Below are 14916 nucleotides of genomic sequence, written 5' to 3'. Positions count from 1 at the left end.
TCAATAATGATGCACGACGATATTCTTTGATGACTGACATATTTCATAAAAATTATTACGCGATTTTAGTTATGAACATATACATATATACCAAAGAATCTTCGGTAACTTTATCAAATATTTACCAAGTAGCGGCAATCTGGTCACGGTTTATTGCTTCCCAAAGCTATTTATATTCTTAAGGTTTATAAATGTCCTCAAGAATATTTTTATTTGAACGATGACAGAACTTGTTAAAAAATTAGAAAAGATTTACAAATACATTTTACGAAAAATATTTGTTTCAATTTCGCGATTCGAGTTATTTAAATATTTTTTTCACGTAATATATAAGCCGACGCGTAAAATAAATTGTAAAAAATTCGAAGAAAAATAATTTTCGATGCAAGCACATGCCAAAGGATTGAGACACGTCATACGCTTCAGCCCCAAGTATCGGCCAAATGGTGCGACAACATCCAGACGATGACGTGCGACGGGAGCTCCAACAACGGGACCGGCAGCATGGTCCCGCGCAACACGGAAATCACCAGGCTCAGCATGCGCACCTGGAGCGAATTCTCGTCCTGGCAGCACCTAGTCAACGACGCGCCCTACTGGTGAATCTACCTGCGAGGAGGTTTTGTAGCCCCCTCGTGTCTCGATACCAATTCAAGCTGTACGAACTACTCCAGTTTCTTCACCGGCATTTCGAGCCAAGACGAGAGATCGAGTAAGTTGAGCCGTAGTCATCTCGCGGGACGCGAATCATCTTGGAGGATGAGGGTACGACGAGATCACGACGAGAGAGAGGAGAAGCTGCGCGACGATCCGAATTGAGAACGAGGGAAACAAGAGCGCGCGTGCGGGAGAAAAACAATCGGGGGATGATAGCGAACAGCAGCAGAGCGGACGCGACGTCGAGCTCCTTCGGATAACGCAATCTGCACGGTAAGCCCTGATTCTACCCTTATCTCTGCTTCGCATGAAAATACTTTGTCAAGTTTATTCAAACTTATTTTTATGGCGGAACGGGAAAAGAGGAATATGCGGCTTACGCAATAAATTGCTACGTAAATTCATTTGCGTATTCTCATTCCGACTAATTCAAATGCTTTTTACGTCCGATAATAATTTTTTATTTTTATCGAGAAAAATGTTTGACAATTTTTTCGCTTTATTTTTCTAAAATTTGATGGATTTACACAACAATTTTAAACAGATAGATACTATAGATGGATTGAAAAATTTGTTTCATTTTTTATTTTTATTTATGTTTTATAATTGTAATGAAATACCAATTTTGTCTTTAACTTTGATTAGCGGTTTTCGTAAATATATTTAATTACTCGTTTTAAGCCAAAGTCTTACTCAAATATGAGCTTATTCATTACGCTTCTTCTATATATATGTACTTGAAAAGACGTGTATTCTTATGGGCTTATCCTTGTACACGAAATAAAAAGAATAAGCGAGATTCAGAGACTCGTTTGATTCTGCTGGTTGATAAATACCAAGATTATAGAATCTTTAATCATATATCAACGGATTACACTCGAATTTTCAATGCAGCAGACATTGCGACAATATCAACATTTATATACTGCTTTTTAAAGGATTATAATGCCTATTTGAATTTCGCGAAGTCACTGTCTGCAAAAACATTACAAGAGTTAACTCCAATAACAAGCATCGAAAATAATTTCAACGAAAGATCGTAATAAATAATACAATAAAAAAATGAAAAATCCATCATAATAAAAATTATAATAAAAAAATGAAAAATCCATCATAATAAAAATTATAATAAAAAATGAAGTTTTTATTGAATTTAATAAAGCATATGTTTAATTTCTTTATTTTTTGTAAAGAGACTTTTCTAATGATACTTTGAAACTTCAAAAGCTTAGAATTTTTGCAAAGCTATTTAATTTTGACGAAAATAATTTCAAAGAAAGATCGTAATAAATAATACAATAAAAAAATGAAAGATCCATCATAATAAAAATTATAATAAAAAATGAAGTTTTTATTGAACTCAATAAAGCATATGTTTCATTTCTTTATTTTTTTTTAAGAGACTTTTCTAATGATACTTTGAAGCTTCAAAAGCTTATACGATTTTTGCAGAGCTATTTAATTTTGAAATATAAATTGAAGAAAAAAGATATATAATTGAGTTAATGTGGAGCTTAAAGCTTTCAATTTCTGGATTTAGCATGTCCTCGCTTTTCTAAGAGATACATGTCATCTATTTACGCTTTCTCTTTGCGCGCAGACGGAATAGTACCACGCTCGCGAAAGTTATTATTAACCGACAAAAGTGCAACGAGCTTCCTCGAGAGTGTCTGCGATAGCTCAAACGTCCTCTATTTTGCCTATTTATCCGTTTCGGCGACTCGCAATCGCAATTGCGAGACGCGGAACGTAGAAATTATACATTTGCAAATTTTACGAACGTCCTTTTTAGCCGCAGATACGAATGTATGTTCACTGGCGGCTTGAAACTTTCTCTCTATAAATAACAGCCGACCGGCGACGTCGTGATAAGAGACGCGACCGACGAGGAGTCGCGCGACTCTAATTAAATCGTCTTAACTAAAGGTTGTTATCACACAATATAATGTACCGATCTTAAATGGCGCGATGTATCTCCTTTCTTCTCTCACTCTGTGTTCCGTTTTCTTGTTTTTTTCTCTCCGCGTTTCGTCATGTTACCAATTCATCTCGTGACATGATGATATAAGGGATGTAACAAATAATAAAAGGATTGCAAATGTAAAAATATTTCTTGGAACGAGATTTTTTCTCTTCGCGAGTTTAAATCTGATTGAAAATCAGGCGCCGATCGAGTATCAATTCGGGCGAATTAATGACTGAGGATCTGCGAATAGAAATTTAGGAAATAAACATTTTTCTCTTTTAATTTCGAATATATTTTGCATAGTTGAAAAATTTGTGTTAAATTGAACAGATATCACATGTCCCAAACGGAACATGTCCACAGACATTTTTGTGTTAATTTAACATAATATGGATATGTTAAGTGAAGACGAATACTGTGTTAATATTTTAATACCAAATAAATGCAAAAATTCAAATAATTTTAAGTAAAATTTGTGTAAAATTAACTATATAATTTTAATGTAAAAATTAACTAAATATGTTAATTTTAGATTTTATCATTCCCACCTATATTATAAAATAAAAAATCAACATTTTTTTCTATAAATTTTAACAGATAAATCTTGTCACTAATAAAATAGAACATATTTATTCTGTAAAATTAAAAATAGATGCACATTGTGTTAGTTTTACATCTTTTTTCAATTGTTTTAATTTAACATTTAAATTCAATTAACACAACATTAATATGTTAAATTAATACATGTGAATGTGTTAAATATTTAACACAAAAATTTTAACAAGGGCCGTTTTTAATAAGAAAACACATGTTCTTACCGTGTGATTTTGCAGAATTTGAATTTCTCCACTCTTTTCTTAGTCATATATATAATATATTGAAAACTGAAATGCTACGAGAGGAAAGGTCTTTATTTAAATGAATTTAAATAGGTGTATATATTATTCGCGAGACAGAATCAAGTTGTGTATGGATCCAATGAGTAAGCGGAATTGTTAATCTCCCTTCCGATAAATGTTATATAAATAACACTGAAATCACGAGTGAATGAAGAGGGAGTCCGTCTCCCCCGAGTATCATCAGGGCGATAACTTTTACTCGTTTTTATGGATATATATAATATATATATGTACATTTCTCACGCATACACATTCATTCATCCAGTCGAGCGGTTTCTTTTTTTTCCCAACTCTTCCCTTTGTACCGATAGTGTCGAGTTCGTTGCATTTTCCGTTTAAATGTCACAATTCGTTACTACCATATTTTATATTTTATCTAAAGCCGAGGTACGTGACTACTTATAAATCAACATATGAAGTTTAGCGACAATGTCTACAGACAAGGTCTTGGGGAATATTTTCAGGGCCAAAAGAATGTAAAACGGTCCTTGACACACTGCCAAGCACACATCGTATGCACTATTATAAGTATAACAAAATGATTCTTTACAAGCGCGTGATGTCCTCGACTTTGATCTGTCTGGTCTGAGAAGTACAAGGAAACCATCAGATCCAAGACAGATTTGCGCTCAGTTTGACTTGTTCGATAGCTTCGTCCATTCGAAAGTTTGCGAAACTCGATCCTGATGCGTTAACGACTTAACCCACTTTGCGCAATGTCACTAAAATCGCTATATTTATCAGCACAACACTTTTCTGTGATGTCAGGTGGCTTTAATGTCTTTTAGATATTATTTCGTGATGGAAGGCTGCGACAAATCACGATGTGCATTTTGATTGCAATCAAGAAAACTTTGATGTGTAAATACAAATTCAAAATAGAAACAGACTAATAAGAGCCAATCGCAGAAATAAAACACAATAAACTTGTTATTAAATACTTCCTTAATTAGTTTGAACGTTCCAGCAGATAATTAACATCGATCTGCTGAAAAGATGGTCCAAAGAAAAGACCGAATTTAATAACAAGTTTGTTGCGCTTAATCTGATTAATTTGTTTCCATCCTGAATTTATATATCAGAGCTCTTTTGATTTATTATTGTAAAATATTATTCACGCAATTTATTAATTTGTGAACTTGTATATAATATTTTGCATGCAGCAGAGACATTTCCACTTTAATAAACTCAAACTGTGTCTTTTCGTATAAATGAATCAAGATGTTTCTGTGACGTGATCGTTTGTTAACATTTATTTTATTAACGACACATACTTACTTTTTTCTTTAATAAAATTTTAATTTTATTAAACACATTTTTGAGGACTCTTCATAGATAATAAATATATGAAAGTAAAAAATTTATAAGCATACCAATTTAATATCGGAAATATTTCTAATTATTTCTAATTATTATCTTTTTATTGAAATATGGCAAAATTATGTTTTCATAATGTTCTACTATGATTCGTCTCTCTCATTGTTTTATTTATTAAGAAAAAAGTTTATAATCTATATTGAACATTTTATTGAGACAAAAATTACTTTACATGTATGAAACACGAAATTATACAAATTAAAAAGTGTTCATTTTTATAAAATCATTTATCGCAATGATATCGTTCATCATGCACGTATATATATTTATATATAGAAATAAATGCAAAGGGTGCATCAAAATCTACATCTTTTCTTCAACAAACATAAACAAAAATTCTTTCTAAACGGAAAATTTTGGAGGACTAGGTAATAATACAAAATAAATAAAAATGTTAAAATAAAATAAATCTAATTGGTAATATAAAGTAAATAAAAATATTAAAAATAATTAATATTTTTTTGATAACGTACATATACATTAATTTTATTTTCATCGATTTTTGTTAATCGATTATTATTGCAAATGATGTTTTCCTTAATGATATCAACGTAAAACAAAGTATCTATATTTAGAGAACATACATTAGTATTGAACAGAGTATCGTTATTTATTGATATTGGATATAGCAAATAAATAACCTTTAACTTTAAGATGCTCAATCCAATTATCACGTTATTGAAGAATTATGTATATGCAATATGATACGCAATTTGGGATAAAATAATTAAATCTTTACATTTTGCTTTCAAGTAATAACATAATCCGATAACTGTAAGACTGATATATAATTCTCGGTGATTTTCAGTATCGCTAAAGTTGCATACGCACGATAAGAGACTGCAGGAGTCACTTTAATCCTCAAAAGTGCATCAGAGGATTTGAACTCCCGAGTGTCTTTATCTATGCGTTTTTCGACATTCAAACAATTCAGCAGCGGCCGGTATCTTGTACGGTGAAAATGTACGCGCGACTTCTGCGATACCCTGTAGGAATTATGTTTGAGACGTGGTCAGTGAGAAGTGGTAGCACAGGATCATATATACATGGTCATACCGCCGTGGTACCACGCCTTGGTGAACACAGTCAAAGAGAGAGAGAGAGAGAGAGAGAGAGAGAGAGAGAGAGAGAGAGAGAGAGAGAGAGAAAGGGAGAGAAAACGAAAAAGACGAGAGAAAAAATGTTAAGACGTCTAGACGCGTGGGACGGACCGGAGTAATCTCGACTCTCGTTGCTTTCTTATACTTGCTCGCTTACGCGTTTACACGTGTTCCTATATTCGTATATGCATAAGACGTGCATTTCGAATCACTGAAAGGCTGGATTAAGCGTCTTAATTACCAATAGTTAACCATCGTTAGAAATCGTAGTCGATCTGTCACGAAACTTCAACGTGTTTCAATTCCATCGCTGAAAATTCAATCGAAAATATGGAACTTTTTTGATCAATTGAATCCGGACTAGTCTCTTTTCATTAACAAAATTAACAATTTTGTAATTATATTTCAACGTGCGTCTGAAATTACACTGTTCCACAAAATCAATTAATCGGAACGAGACTAGTCGTTTCTTATAGTTTGTTGGATGCTGAAAAATTCTCTAGCACGTCACATATTGTAGCTACAATATAACAAAGTTCATGAAAAAAGTCTTTAATTACAAATTCCTCAAAATTATGACGTGACAGAATAATTTAGAAACGGGATTCGGCATCCAAAAAAAACTATACTCGTTCCGTGTTTGAAGAAAGTCATATTTTTTATTGAACAGTGTTATATGTATATAGAAGAGAAACATTTCTATTATTAAATTAAAATTTAACTTATTAATTTTTTATCAAACCTCAAAATGTGTTGCAATTTAGTGTAACCATATGCTACGATTATTTATTGTATTTTCACATTCTTGTTTCAGATCCCAGCATCCCACATCATCATACAATCAGGATAACCCAGGTCATCCTGCGTCCGTCTCTAACACGCCAGTAGCCACGTTCATCATCGGCCACGAACATCATCGTCGTGCGTTATCTTCTCGAACGTCCTCTTCCTCTTCTTGTACTTCCTCATTCCTCAGAGATTTTCGACCCGCCTACGGCCTCAAGATAGTCAGTCGAGCTTCCACCAGATCGAGTCGTCCAAATCTTGCGGATCTCGTCACAACGGTCAATATTGTAATCCTGTAAGTTATCTCCATTTCTTCCCTTGTCAAGTTTTTCCTCTTTCTCTCAATCTCTCTTTCTTTCTCTCTTCCGTCTCTTTGTTTCTGGCGCCCTTAACACGATCCTTCCTGCGAAGCACAGATTCTCGACCAGCTGTGTTCATTATTTTACGAGTATATAACGGGACACGTTTCTAGTTTCGTGTAAGGTCTCAGTAAAAGTAAAACAGTTGCGAGATTACACTGACAAATGCGATGTGTCTTCAAGTGTGAATTATATATAGATTGTTTCGTGGCACCAACATATGTGTAGGCTCATCGTCCAGACACATAAACGCCTAAAAGATGATTTACGAATGTTTTTATCAGAGGCTAGGGTCTCTTCTGGGTTGTCATATACTAGAGTGATGCTATCGTAACATTTCTTTTAAATATTCAAGCGAATTATACTATTAACAACTTTCAAAAGCCTTGTGCTTGCATGTTTGCAATCGAACATCAACATTTTTAACACAACTATCAACGGCAACTTTCTACTATTATCTTAATTATTATCTAACTGGTGCTGTCTGCTGTTTCTATTGCAGTTCCTTCTTTCTTTCGCGTGTCCCTATTACTTCGCGAATAGAAAGAATAGAATAAACAAAATTGTAATTTTGCACGGTGAAGAAAGTTTCAGCAACCATTATTACACTATTAGAATCCGAATCAAGAAGATGATTGAAATACTATATACCTTGTAAGATATTAAACTACTAATCTTCTACCGCCCAATTATTTACTCTCTTCGGGACTTTTATCTCTCGCGGATTATTTTAAGAACGATTTATATTTTATATATCTATATAAATGAATATATTTGATATATATATATATATATATATATATATACATATATATATATATATATATATATATATATATACAGAATTAAATACATGAAGATACACGCGTATATGTATGTGCACACACACACACGTGCTACATATAATCGCATTATACGCTCGAATCGATACGTATTTAAGCAAACAAGGCTCAAGATTGATAAGAAAATCGCAATAAGTGCGAATGCACATCGGAGTGCAGCTCGATTATGTTATTAATGGATATTGAAATACATAATATCGATCATTGATTTGTGTGATCTACAGAAAATGTAATTCTCGATAAAAAAAAAACAGGGTATATACATATGTGAGCCGATTCTTCATGTGTCAAATATTTCTTTTTCCGATATATATCTGAAGAATCGGCGCAATTTTTCTCGAGTATTTACAATAAATTAGTGCGGTCAGTGCAATTTTAAAGTGCCGGAATATAGCAATAATAAAGCGGATATGAATATATATTTATGAATCTATGAATTCTTCTGAATTTTTCTATTGCCGATCAGTTCGAGTTCTTATCTCGTCTCTGTATAAGGAATCAAGAGTTAATTCTTTGGAGTCATTTTTCGACTTCCTTCCTTCACGCGGTTCAAAGTGCTGCTACCTCAAAGCTTCTACGCCTGAGTTTCTTCAGGCTTTTTCGTTTGATTGAATACATGTCTCTCTAACGTTCGCGGCTGGCTCGTACACAGATACATATATATATATGCGATAAAAAAATGTACGAAGTACACCTGTTATTTTGCTCAACTGCGTTATTAAATGAAAGCGTTTAAATATTATCAATTTAAATTTTGAAACGACAGAGCAAGAAACTGGAGTGACAAAGATACGTGATCGCGTTCGCGATAAATGAGGTGGTACTTTGAATTACGGAATTGCGCATCGGAAGGAACGTCGACACGATCGCGAGAGATGACAAAGCTGTAGCTAGTCATTTGCAGGCGCCGTTGTACGTCTTTTAGCGGGCTTTCATATAGCAATATTGAGACTGCTTTCTATGTTCGTACAAATTGTTCGAAGTGGATAACAAGATTTTAATTGGCGCTCTAAGCTTTTTTTTACTCGTATAGTTTTTAACATCGAATCTTTCAGTTTTTCATTCTATTTAGCTTTTATTACATTTATCATGTTCTAGAATTTTTCTTAGTTTATCAAAGTATCGTATGTTTTCAAAGCGAACATGGATAAAAGTGTGAATGATGAAGATATAAAATGTCCTCATATAATCTAAATTATTTCCTTAGATATTTATTTGCTTTCCGTCAGTTTGGTGAATGCGATACTATTTAATCAGGTCTGGAATAATATGTTATTATATTATATATTATACGTGTTATATTATATATTATACAATGTGATATTAATTCACACTACTTGAGTTTTAAAAAAGAATTATTTTAGAACAAGAGAACAAAATATATTTCCTTCATCTAGTTTGCATCTACATAGACTTAAATATTTTCTCTCGATATCATTAAGTTCTTTAGCAGTTTGGCACAATGCATACTGTTTTTTTACAATAAATGACGTGTGAATAGATATTATATTTTCTCTTGTTCTAATTTCTTCTCTCGTCTACTCTTTGCTTTTCGCTTTTCTTTCATTTTTTTTTCTTTTTTTTTTTTACAACAATCTAGAATTAAAAGCAGCTTATGAACAAGTGTGTTGTAAATGTATGAAACGATTGTTAGTCCGATTGCTATCGCGAAGAAACTAATTTGTGCACTCGTAATTTGTTGCTCCGGAACGAATCCGTTCATCGAATATCATATCGTTAATCGATGTAATGAGCTCGCGTGTATGCGTATATGTGTGTACATTTTCTTTCGAGAGCCGTAAGACTGAAACTACGTACATAATGTATATAATAAACGTATTCATAAGTAAAGATTTTAATCGTGTCTCGATGCAATTTTTAAATATCTTATTACATTCGACGATTACCGAGATTTCTACTAATAAACAAATCGCATCTCTGTATATTTTTTTATCATGTAAGTTCTCGTTCCCTTGTTGCGTATTTCTAATTCCTAATGTGTAATATATCGCCCACGTATACTCGACTTATGTATAGTATCTATTAATGTTATGGCATCTTTTCCGCATCATTTTTATCCAACAAACGTGATATATATAAATATTAATTAATGAAAGGCTCGTATAAATTAAACAAAATTAAACAATCATATATAGTAGGCCAACTAAACGAGCAAATAAATAAGATGTAAAAATTTTTTTATTAATAGTTAAATCATTAAATTAACATTCCGTTACAGAATCGATATAAATTGTAAACGTTTCGACTGCACTACAGTCTTTATCAATACATAAAAATTAAATATTAAAATATAAAGTTAGCTGTTAAAAATACAAAGTTAGTTAAATATTAAAATATAAAATTGAAACGATTTTTCGCTGTTGACCAATAGATATGCAAGGCGATTGGTCTGAGATGCCAAGTTATGCGACATTTGAGCATGATTATCGTTTTAACAAGTCCTTTTCCCCGATATTTCAAGTGTGTGTTGCGAAGTCTGAATACCGTATTCAGACTTCGCAACACACACTTGAAATATCGGGGAAAAGGACTTGTTAAAACGATAATCATGCTCAAATGTCGCATAACTTGGCATCTCAGACCAATCGCCTTGCATATCTATTGGTCAACAGCGAAGAATCGTTTCAATTTTATATTTTAATATTTAACTAACTTTGTATTTTTAACATCTAACTTTATATTTTAATATTTAATTTTTATGTATTGATAAAGACTGTAGTGCAGTCGAAACGTTTACAATTTATATCGATTCTGTAACGGAATGTTAATTTAATGATTTAACTATTAATAAAAAAATTTTTACATCTTATTTATTTGCTCGTTTAGTTGGCCTACTATATATGATTGTTTAATTTTGTGATATATATAATCTTTACTTTTACAGCGTATATTAATAATTATTGCGCACGATATTATCATTAATTATTATATATTTGAGATATGTTCCCTGTATAAAATGTAAGTTTTAAAAATGTTTATTATACTGTGGTTCGTACATATATACATACACATACGTTTGGGTACCATATTGTACATATCAATGAGAATTATTATTATCCTTTTTGCAATAAAAATTACAATGCAAATAATATATACGTGATATGATTTTCTTTTCCTTTCGATCGTTCGATTAATTTTATTTCTCTCGTCATCTATGTAATTTTGTATCCTTCGACAATTACTCTTTGAAGCTGTTGGAATTAAAATTAGAGATTGACATTTTTTGATGATGCACCTCGATCTGATTTTTTATGGCCAAACAGTACTCTCGATCCAGTCGAGGTAAAAACTAACTCTGGTGTACATCGCGGGAGAAGATTTAAAAGCGCAAAATTTTCCGAAACTTGTCACACCCACGACACTATACATGCAATAAGGTTGTGCGAGAACCCTTTGCAATGGACCACCGCTGTCGCCCTATATATAATGGAAATTAAGTCATTATTCAAATTTTTCTCTATATATATATTATATATATTTTATATATATTGTAAATATGTAGAGTCTAAATTAAAATAAAGAATTCCGCAGATAGAAAATTTTTTGTTGTGAAAAAATTAATTTGAGGAACGCAAGTAATTTTTGCGAAATGACTTGCTTGGAGACAAAAGGCTTGAAAATAATTCCAAGTGTACAATTGCACACACCTGACAAGTGTCTTTACCGCCTTCCATTATGCCGGCACAAAGTAAACCCTGTATCAAACCGTCAGGCAATCGACGTGTGCCAATATCCTCAGCGTAACTCTTTTTACAATCGTCTTCAGATATGTAATTCAGCTGCACCTTCATTAATTCGTTGCTACCGATATTAGCTTCTGCACAGTATCTTATATAATATCGTCCGATATATATTCATATAGAAAGATGTAATAAATAAAATAATGAATATATAATTATAATAAAAATTATATAAAATAATTATATAATAAAAAAAATTATATAAAATAATGAATACTATGAAATATTGAAACATGCAAGAGGGAAATAATATTGAAAAAATACTGACCGTAAGAAGTTTTCCCAAATCCAGAAGCGATAGCACTTTTGCCTGGTATCTGCGAGCTTACTTCGAGACACGCGGGTCGCACTCGAGGACTTAACTCTAGCGGTCGATCAAGTTTAAGTAACGCTATATCGTGATACTTAACCGAAGGTGTGTAATCCGGATGCTTAATTCTATCCACGATGTTCCTCTCTTGCATAACGTCGTCTGGAGTTGATAAATTAATCAAGCCGACGCGTACTTTGGTCGCAGGACCCCTGAAATAAGCAGATAATATTAATAAAATAAGGATAATATTAATAAATAAGTAAATCAAATAATCGACCAAACTAGCAAAAATCAATTTATTTATCTTCACGACGTTTATAAAATATTAATAAAATAAGGATATTATATTAATAAAATAAGGCTTTAAATCCAAAAGTGATGGTAATAAAACGAATATAAAAATAATTGTAAGAGACAAAATGATTACTTGTCAGGAGATTCCAAACAGTGAGCCGCTGACAGAATAAAATGCTCAGAAATTATGCTTCCTCCACATTGCCAGGACACCTCGCTCTTGCCATACCCGATCACCGCCTGTAATAACATCAATATTTTGTCAATTAAATATTGAAATAATACGAAATGAAAGTCTAGATGTGTCACGTAGTGACGAATTTCTCAAGCACTTTCGCATTACCTAGATTGTCTAGGTTGTCATATGTAGAAAAAACGAATATTGCATTCTTAAGTATGTTACGACAAAAAAATTATTGGATACAATATTTTGTATTATTGTTAAAAATGACAAAGTTAAGGATTTCATTTTTAATTTTTTTATTCACGAAAAAATTATGAGATATGTTCTCACACGATATTCAAATATATTTTAATTTTGATATTTTATTGTAATTTATGAGATGATTGTTTAATTTATATGTATAAAATATAAATATATAATTATATATAAATATTTTAAATAATTATAAATAAATATTTTATATAATACTGTTTTGCATAATTGTATAATATGTTTACGGTATCATCGTTGATTCAATAATCAAAGATGATTTTCTTATCTATTTCTTGTCGCATTTCCAATTAATCGTGTAACTTTCTTATCGTTTTAACACTTTTCTCTATTATCTATTCTCACCATATGCGGAAATTCCGCGGGTTTTGCCTGCACTCCGCCAATGATAAGAGGCGTTTCAATAATCGCGCAGCGAGATACTTTATTCGAACCAGCGTTGATACGCAAAGTCGGTGAGTTTTCAGTTTCATAAACCAGATCGGCATATTCCTTGCATTCTGTGAAAATGCAAGGAAGAATTATCTAAAGAAGAATCGTAAGAATTATGTAAATAAGTAGTTTCATGGAAAACAGACGCAAATTACAACGACAGAATTCAATTCATAGTACAATTACAATGTAAAAAAACTATGATTAGATAGAATACGCAGAAATTCATCATTTCTACGCGCAACTTAAAATGCGTATGCATCGATTTATTATCGTGCGTCATGATTACTTGATTGCGCATCTGCCACACATTTATTTATATCGATCTAAACAAGTTACACGTACTCCTTGAGTCACACACAATCAAATCTCACATAGAAAAGACAATTTTTAGACAAACTTTTGCAATTTATAACATCGTGATTTAATAAACATTACATGTGTTAGGAAATTTTATTTAAAAGCTAATATATACTTGTAAAATGCAAATTATACAATAACTTACATGTAAATAAAATTAGAATCAAGTAAATCTTTGGACTTATTTTTATAACTAGTTAAGTAGAAAATTAAACAAACATATGTTATAATTAAACCTATTAATTAATATAATAGATGCTTGTTTAATCTTCCACTTACAATTAATTGCAAGATATTTAACACTAAAAATTAAAATGTTACACGATCTTCCGTTCACAATTTCTGTCTGAGAAATCGATCCTAAATTTGAAAGAATTTGTTATTGAAATAAAAGATGTGGGGCGAATCTAGGACATACTCAAAAAATATAATTATACTCAAAATAAAATTTGAAACCAACGATCACTTTCAACTAACTTTCTTCACTTTTTCGCGCTGAAGAATTTCTGAATAAAATAACAACGAATAACGCAATTGCGAATTTCCCGTACATATTGCGAATCCGATACGCGACGTATTGACACCTTCTTAGAACAAAAGCGTTTATAGCAAGTTCTCGCTTTTAAGTTTGTCGAATAATGCGTAACGAAGTGCACACAATGATAATGACGTTCGTTAACGATTCGTAAGCTAAAGTGTCATTAACATGATATTGTCGGAACTATGGCCAATGACGTATCCGCTGGATCTTTCCCAAGGAATACCTCTTAATACATTTGCATCTATTTCCAATAAGCGTATGTCTCATTTTAATAACGGATGGCTATTTCATGGAAAAATTGTGTATTATTATATCTAAGTATCCACTGTATATTCATTCACGCTATTGAATTAATTCAAAAAGATGCGCTTATTAATAATTACTTAAACAAAGACTATCTATATATGTCTGCAAATTTTCCATGCTATTGCACATCCTTTTAGAATGCGTAAACGTAAAATGTAAATTCTGTAATACTCGGTAGTTTAATTTATTCGCAGAAATGTTTCTTTATATGATGCAGACTCTTATTCTGTTCATTAATATTTGTCTAATCACAAAATAATTATTTTGATTATTAAGTTGGTAAAATAACACTGCTATATATTATTATATTTTTTTAATAATCTAATATTTTCTGATATTATAATTAATATATCTAATATTATCATATTAATAATCTAACTTGCAAATTAACATTTGGATCAACTACATCCCTGGATTTGCGCTCGTAATGATATCGGCCTTATTAAATCTAACGAGCTTATTGCAGCAA

At 31.7% G+C, this 14916-nt stretch overlaps 2 protein-coding genes across 4 annotated transcripts in view; one reads left to right on the top strand and one right to left on the bottom strand.

The window, feature by feature from the left end:
• Nucleotides 1-11096, top strand: part of Gbs-70E (Glycogen binding subunit 70E) — a 29210-nt gene extending 18114 nt beyond the window's left edge. The window contains exons 4-5 of one of the 3 annotated variants that reach the window (XM_029298958.2): nt 427-930; nt 6814-11096. In XM_029298958.2, the coding sequence (XP_029154791.1) occupies nt 427-603 (177 nt within the window). In that variant the 3' untranslated portion in view covers nt 604-930; nt 6814-11096. Of the gene's footprint in view, nt 1-389; nt 931-6813 lie in introns of those variants that run through there. The other 2 variants (XM_029298960.2, XM_029298959.2) reach the window with 2 other exon arrangements.
• Nucleotides 10967-14333, bottom strand: LOC114931416 (serine protease snk-like). Its single transcript, XM_029303416.2, has 6 exons — nt 14078-14333; nt 13154-13308; nt 12488-12594; nt 12016-12269; nt 11655-11824; nt 10967-11424 (listed from the first exon to the last, which is right to left on the bottom strand). The coding sequence occupies exons 1-6, from the start codon at nt 14151-14153 to the stop codon at nt 11257-11259; spliced, it is 930 nt and encodes a 309-aa protein (XP_029159249.1). The 5' UTR covers nt 14154-14333; the 3' UTR covers nt 10967-11256.
• Nucleotides 14334-14916: the final 583 nt, after the last annotated feature.

Source organism: Nylanderia fulva, unplaced genomic scaffold, assembly GCF_048542155.1.
Source record: "Nylanderia fulva isolate GAGA-0341 unplaced genomic scaffold, ASM4854215v1 Scaffold33, whole genome shotgun sequence".
In the NCBI taxonomy this organism is placed as follows: Eukaryota; Metazoa; Arthropoda; class Insecta; order Hymenoptera; family Formicidae; genus Nylanderia; species Nylanderia fulva.
This window is presented reverse-complemented; position numbering and strand designations above follow the sequence as displayed.

What these genes read in the sequence shown, in the direction of transcription:
- LOC114931416 (XM_029303416.2), bottom strand. Translation starts at nt 14,153, where the DNA reads ATGTACGGGAAATTCGCAATTGCGTTATTCGTTGTTATTTTATTCAGA. An exon ending in ATTTGGGAAAACTTCTTACG is followed by an intron (nt 11,825 to 12,015) that starts GTCAGTATTTTT and finishes GATACTGTGCAG; the next exon opens with AAGCTAATATCGGTAGCAAC. An exon ending in GCGGTAAAGACACTTGTCAG is followed by an intron (nt 11,425 to 11,654) that starts GTGTGTGCAATT and finishes CATTATATATAG; the next exon opens with GGCGACAGCGGTGGTCCATT.